This window comes from Mustela nigripes, chromosome 2 (genome assembly GCF_022355385.1).
Source record: "Mustela nigripes isolate SB6536 chromosome 2, MUSNIG.SB6536, whole genome shotgun sequence".
Lineage (NCBI taxonomy): Eukaryota > Metazoa > Chordata > Mammalia > Carnivora > Mustelidae > Mustela > Mustela nigripes.
In genome coordinates, this window is record NC_081558.1 from 14,319,881 (window position 1) to 14,326,509 (window position 6,629).

Below are 6,629 nucleotides of genomic sequence, written 5' to 3' on the forward strand. Positions count from 1 at the left end.
GCGCTGTGACCCTCACTCATGTCGCTCCATCTCCAGTGTCTAGCTCCAGCATCATCGCCCTCTTACCTACTCTTCCAACACTCTCTTTCCCGCCTCGGGGCACTCTCTATTCCCTGTGCCTGGATTGCCCTCCCCGCGAAGCCAGCTCAAATTTTGCCACCTCAGGTAGGCCCTCCCTGAATCCCCTGGCCAAGAGACACCCCATCCCATCACCCTATTTTTTTCCTTTTGACCCCATAGCGCTGGCGGAGATCCTCTAGCCCGTGGATACGAGGGAGGTGTCATGGCACCATCGAGATGGGACAGGCGGCGGGGATCACCGTCCACCTGCCCCGCCCCACCCGCACCCCGACCGTGCAGCAGCGCGGCTCCCCCGCCCGTTCTCCGCATCCCCCGCCCGCCCTTCCCAGGCTGCCTCGCTCGGGTGACGTCAGCGACCCGGTCCCCGCCGCCGCCGCTGCATCCTCGGTGCCTGCCAGGAGCCGGCGTCCCCCGAGCCCCTCGCTCCGGGCACGGCCATGGCTTTGGTCTCACTGATGCCGCCGCTGCTGCTGCTGCTGTTGCTGCAGCCTCCACCTGCCATCCCCGCTCCGCCCGCCCGCGACCCCTTCGCCCCGCAGCTCGGGGATACGCAGAGCTGCCAGCTGCGGTGCCGCGACCGCTATCCTGGTCCGCAGCTCTCGCAGGTGAAGCGTTTGCGGCGCCAGCCAGAGGAGCGGCGATCTCTCCGGTGGGGGAGGGGCTGGGGATGCGGTTCCCTCCGTTGCGAGCGCGAGATAGGGGTTCCTCCGAGCGGGAAGGAGTCGGAAATGGGGGTTCAACAATGGAGGTGGGTCCATCTGGTGAGGGAGGGACTGGGGTCCTTTCTATCGAGGTCGGGGGTCCCTCCGAAGGAGATGGGGGTTGTTCCTCCCGCGGGGGAAGGACGGGGGGGGGGCCCTCTGTCCCCCTGATGGGGGGGGGGTGGGGGGTGGGAATCCCCCGGTGGATGGGGGGGTGGGGGGGGGTCCTTCCAAGGAAGGAAAGGAAAGGGGATCGAGCCTTCTTAGGCCACCTCGCCGGCTCTGGCTGTGCACTGCTGCGCAAAGACCCTCGGGGCGCCCATCCCCCACCTCCCTCAGGTCTGATAATCCTTTCCTCCTCCTCCTTCCCCTCCTCCTCTTTCTCTTTTCCTCCTCCTCTTCCTCCTCCTTTCCACAACCTCTTCCCTACCCTCCCCAAGAGCGAGCTACCAGCCCCCATTCACATCCTCACCCACCAGCTGGATCTCCATTTTCCCAGGCCAGAAGAGATGACAAACCTCCTCCTCTTACCTCCTCCCTCCTTCCTCAGGCCTGAGAATTCCCCTCAATCTCTGTCTTCCTCCCGTGAAGCCTTGGCGTGGGGTAGGGTGGGGAGGGAGAAGCATTTCTCTCCAACTCGTCCATTTTACAACCATTGCCCAAATCCAGTGTCCTCCACCGTCCATTCCCCTCTCCTTTCCTCAGCGCTAAGAAGCCCTACTAATATTAGCCTTCCCCTCCCCGCCTCAATCACTCTGGGTCTGGGCAGTGGTGGGGGGTGAGGGGGAAGGGAGGAGGAGGGAGAGAACAACAAATCTTCTATCTCCTGCTCTGAGCCTGTGCTTCCAGTGCAAACCTCCCACTACCCCTCCCCCTGGCCTGAACCCCATGTCCCCTCTCCCAGGCAGAGCTGGAGGAGGGGGACCCTTCTGAGTCCCCCAATGAGTATGACAGGGCTGTCCTGATCAGTGCTTGTGAGCGCGGCTGCCGCCTCTTCTCCATCTGCCGATTTGTGGCAAGGAGCTCCAAGCCTAACGCCACCCAGACTGAGTGTGAAGCAGGTGAGGGCCAGGGGCAGTGGGGGTGGGGGTGGGGTGGGGTGTGTGTGTGGTGTAGTGGCCAGGGTGGGACGAGGTGGCCTGGGAAGGGTCACTCCCTAGTCACCCCTCCTGCCACCCCCAGCGTGTGTGGAGGCCTATGTGAAGGAGACAGAGCAGCAGGCCTGCAGCGAGGGCTGCTGGAGTCAGAACCCGGAGCCGGAGCCTGAACCTGAGCCTGAACCAGAACAGAAGGTGGGCAGCCTCCCACTTGTGGCCCTGGGAACATCCCCTGTCCTTTCTCTCCTCCCTGAATCCGCACTCATGTCTTGAGTCTCCCAGGCTCTGTCATCCATTCTGGGCTTACTAGGGATTCTCGATGGAGTCTTGTCTTGCCTCAAGCCTCAGTAATCATCTCTGTGATATGAGAAGGGCCCTCCCCTCCCACCACCGTACAAGGAGTAAATGGCAGAAAACAGCTCGGGCTTATCAGTCATTGGTCCTGGTCCAGGCCCCAAAACAGCCTATCTCAAATTCCTCATGCCACCTAGAGGCACCTGGGACAGTGCAAGTCACTCTCATTTCATGCCCACAAAGGAACTGCCCAAGGTCACATAGTTAGGGCTGGGCAAGACCTAGGATTTAAGGCTGTGAGCATGCCTCACCTCACCCATCTTCAGTGTTATCAGAGCTAACTTTGTTGAGCCCCTACTGTATGCCAGGTGCTGGTCTAAGCACTTTCCTTTTGGTGAACAGGTGGTCACTGTCATGGGGGGGGGGGGCCCTCAGAACTGAGTTTCAGGGAGGAGCTACTTACTCCCCTACCCCAGGGAGAGATAACTGCTCACTCATCACGTCCATGAGTGAGTCTAGGAAACACTGTGTTAGGGGAAACTAAGGCACAGGAAACCACTTATCACAGCCAGAGACCCCTGAACTAAGATTGCCCAGAAAGCTCCTCACCTTCACCCATTTTCCTCCACCCACTCCAGGCCTTCATTGTTCGCAAAAGCACGCTGTACTATATCATTCCTTCCTGTTCTGAATTCTCTCCTGATGCTGTCAGAATAAGAGTGAGGATGTGCAATTTTTAATAACAGCAGCTACCATGTATTACACATTGGTGCTGTGCCATCGTTTAACTGAACTCTCATAACAACCCCACGATGGAAGAGAATCATCCCCATTTTAGGGCTCAGAGAGGGCAATCCCCTTCTCCAAGGGCAACAGCAAGCCAAATACCACGTTCATGGCATCAAGCCCCAATGCCCCAAACCACTTAGCAAATTCCGGTCCCAGTGAACTCTCTCAGCTCACTCCCCTACCTTGGTGACATGTCTATGGCTTGGGTCTCCCCTTGGCAGAGAAAGGTCCTGGAAGCTCCAAGTGGAGCTCTTTCGCTCTTGGACTTGTTTTCCACCCTCTGCAATGACCTTGTCAACTCAGCCCAAGGCTTTGTCTCCTCCACCTGGACGTACTACCTGCAGACCGACAACGGGAAGGTGGTGGTGTTCCAGGTGAGGGGTCTGGCCGGGGCGATGCCAGTGCGGTAGGTGGGTGGTCGGGTTAAGAAGGTGGGATGCATTGGCTGTTGGCTCATGGGATGCAAAGTCCTCGGGTGATCAATGTTTGGACCCAGCTAGATTCAGGGCTTCACTGTCTCACTCCCCTCTTGAGTCCGCCTCCCTTTGTGGTGGTTGTAGTCCCAGGAAAGCTCTTCCCCCCTGATGGTAGATGCCAGAGGGCTAGGGTATAACATCTCTGAAGTTTTAACTCGATGGAGACTTACTCTGATTGGCCCTGGCTGGGTCATGTGACCATCTCTCATCCAATCCCCGTGATTCTATTGACCTAGGTAGCGTTCCTACTTCAGGAGCTAAAGGATTGGGTCTGCATTGGGATGCCTGCAGCAGCAGGGAACCACAGCTCCCACAGAAGGGTTCCCTCGGCATCGTGGAACTATGTGTCAGCTGGGCATGGGACAATGTAACCTAGAGGGGACACAGAGATGTGCTTCCCAGGGCCAAGGTGGTGCCTTTCTAAATGGCTCTTCTGTGCTGTCTTGTTCCCAACCCAGACCCAGCCTGTGGTAGAGAGCCTGGGGCACGAGGGAGCCCGTCTGCAACGAGTAGAGGTGACCTGGCGGGGATCCCACCCTGAGGCCTTGGAGGTGCACGTGGGTAAGGTCCAAGGCAAGACCAATGTTCCTTCCACAGGTAGCTCCACTGCCATAAGGAATCCTAGTGGCAAATGAACCCTGGGATTTCATCTCTCAACTCTTAGGGTTCCTTGGTCCATCTTCCAGGGTTCTATGATCCATCTCCCATGATTCTGTGGTCTGTTTCCCAGGATTCCACAGTCCATCTCCAGGGTTCTGTGATTCTTCTCCTGGGGATTCAAAATCCCTCTCCCAGGCTTCCCAGGTCTACCTCCAAAGGTTCCATGGTCTGTCTCCCAGGGTTTTGTGATTCATCTTCTTAGGTTCTGTGGTCCAACTCCTAGGGCTCCCCGGTGCCATGGTCAATTTCCTAGGATGCCACGGTCCATTTCCCAGGGTTCTGATCTCTTCCAGGACTCCGTGCCACATTGCCTTAGGTCCTGGTCTCCTTTCTCCTCTCCTGGCTGCAATGGTCTCTTGGGGAAGGCCTGGGGGCCACTAAGAGATGACCTGTCTCTCAGACCCCGTAGGCCCCTTGGACAAGGTAAGGAAGGCCAAGATTCGAGTCAAGACCAGCAGTAAGGCCAAGGTGGAATCTGATGAGCTGCAGGACAACGACTTCCTCAGTTGCATGTCCCGGTGGGTGGCAGGGCCCTGGGTGGGGGGATGGGAGTGTAGCTGGAGGGGAAGGTCTCCCAAAGCCCACTGGAACCGCTGAGCCTGCCTTCTGGGCTGGTCAGGCGCTCGGGGCTCCCTCGCTGGATCCTGGCCTGCTGCCTCTTCCTTTCCGTGCTGGTGATGCTGTGGCTGAGCTGCTCCACACTGGTGACCGCACCTGGCCAGCACCTCAAGTTCCAGGTGGGTGGGACCTGGTGAAGGGGTGGGAGAAGGGCCGCTCCTTGGCCCTGAATTGGGCTGCCTGCTCTCCCCAGGCGACAAGATCCCCTGACTCCTTGTGTGACACTGGGCAACTTGCTCTACTTCCTTATCAAGTTGGGGGTGGGTAATGCCAGTCCTTAGCTGGGGTGACCTGAGATCGGGGTAGGAAGGAACCTTGGCAGGGTGGGGGCTCAGTAGCCCTCCTTCCCTCCCTCTTCCTCCCCCTGCAGCCCCTGACCCTGGAGCAGCACAAGGGCTTCATGGTAGAGCCAGACTGGCCCCTCTATCCTCCCCCGTCGCATGCCTTTGGGGACAGCCCCCCACCCTACAAGCTGAAGCTGGACCTGACCAAGCTGTAGGTCTTGATTGGCCCGTGCATCGCCCAGTGCAGGGGCTCCTTGGGCCTCGTTTGTCCTGTGCCCAGGAGTCCAAGTCAGGGTAGGACCATCCTTGGGCTCCTCCACTCCCCCATCCTTCTTCTTTCTCCAGTCCCACTCCTTGCCCCTCTGAGTCCTGGGATCGCCATGCCCCCATAGGGCGGGGGGGGGGGCGGGATCTGGCCTTGGTCCCTCCTTGCTCCCCCCTTCCCCAGAGCTTTCTACTTTTGCCTTCTATCTTGTAGCTTCTTGAGTATCCAATCCCCAGTTCTGTGCTTCCTCCCTCCCGCCTCCTTTCTCCCTTGGAGGGTGGGGGCTGAGGGCACAGGGGAACCACCCTGTGCTAGGGCACCCTCCTTTCCCCCACCTCACCTCCAGAGATCCAGTCCTAAGAGAAGAGGCCCCTGCGAGAGTTGGTGGTGGGCAGGTCGAAGCTGGGAGGGTGGCTGAGGCTGGGTTTGCAACATGGGGGTCGGGAGGAATAAACCATGTATATAAAAGATATTTTGGACTGAGCCTACTTCTGTTTATCTTTCCATCTGCCCTTGGGAGAAGAGCCTGAGCATGGTTATGGCCCCAGTCCACTTGGCCCTTTCTGAGTTGGGGACCGCCCTGGGAACTCTCCGTGGCTTCAGGAAGGACAGCGCCTCTGCTGCTGCCCAACCTGCACCACACTTCTGACTAGGGAGGTCCCCAGAAAAGTGGCCTTTGTTACCTGCTTGGGCCGGATGGGTCGGTACCCCTTCTTGCCTCCCTTTTGGGGTCCCTCCTCTGAAATGCACAGGTTGAATCTTAGGAGGATGTTTGGTTAATGTTGCCGGCATCTGGCTTCCACCCCCCTTTCTTTCAGACGTGGGGCAGCTTCGGGGCATTGACAGTGAGTCCTAGCCCTTTCCCTATCCAAGGGATCCAGACTTGACCTTGCCCTGTACTTCGCATTTGAGAACAACCTTGCAGGATAGGAGCAGCCTACCCTGATGAGGCCATGGCCTTGGCTTTCTATCCTTCCTGTCCATTCTGCAGACTCCCGGAGATCTTCCCAGAAAAATCCTCTTTTAGCTTCAGTCAGCTGGAGTGGTGTCTATTGTTAGCAATCAGAGATTCCTGGGAAGAATTTCGGATGAGGGGTGGGGTGGTCAGTGGGGTGAAGGTTTTCACAGGCCAATGGAGGTCTATGGGTGACAGGTGGGTGGGGGTGGGGTGCTAGAGGGAATCAGGTAGGACTGATTGTCAGCCATCCATCCACCCTTTACCTTGCCTTGTGTCCCAGGAGATCCACTTGGGCTCTGCACCTTCTGCTAGAGTCAGCTGGGGAGGGGTTGGGGGTGGGTGAGGATCAGCACAGGCAGGAGGTAGGGGGAGGGAAGATTGGGAATTCAAGGTGTTTCTCTCCTAG

At 58.2% G+C, this 6,629-nt stretch overlaps 1 protein-coding gene across 2 annotated transcripts; it reads left to right on the forward strand.

Moving 5' to 3' along the window:
• The first annotated feature begins 409 nt into the window (after positions 1–409).
• Positions 410–5,737, forward strand: TMEM59L (transmembrane protein 59 like). Of its 2 annotated transcripts, none has more exons than XM_059389461.1 (8): positions 410–686; positions 1,687–1,843; positions 1,965–2,074; positions 3,184–3,336; positions 3,897–3,999; positions 4,499–4,616; positions 4,718–4,835; positions 5,087–5,737. In XM_059389461.1, the coding sequence occupies exons 1-8, from the start codon at positions 519–521 to the stop codon at positions 5,213–5,215; spliced, it is 1,056 nt and encodes a 351-aa protein (XP_059245444.1). In that variant the 5' UTR covers positions 410–518; the 3' UTR covers positions 5,216–5,737. The 2 variants fall into 2 exon arrangements, with proteins under 2 accessions (XP_059245444.1, XP_059245445.1); XM_059389462.1 differs by lacking the exon at positions 410–686 and adding an exon at positions 809–829.
• The last annotated feature ends 892 nt before the right edge of the window (positions 5,738–6,629 follow it).

Bases quoted from the DNA above. Each gene is read 5' to 3' on its own strand.
- TMEM59L (XM_059389461.1), top strand. From the start codon at position 519: ATGGCTTTGGTCTCACTGATGCCGCCGCTGCTGCTGCTGCTGTTGCTG. The intron at 2,075-3,183 runs GTGGGCAGCCTC...TCCCCTTGGCAG, and splicing joins AGCCTGAACCAGAACAGAAG to AGAAAGGTCCTGGAAGCTCC. The intron at 4,836-5,086 runs GTGGGTGGGACC...CTCCCCCTGCAG, and splicing joins GCCAGCACCTCAAGTTCCAG to CCCCTGACCCTGGAGCAGCA.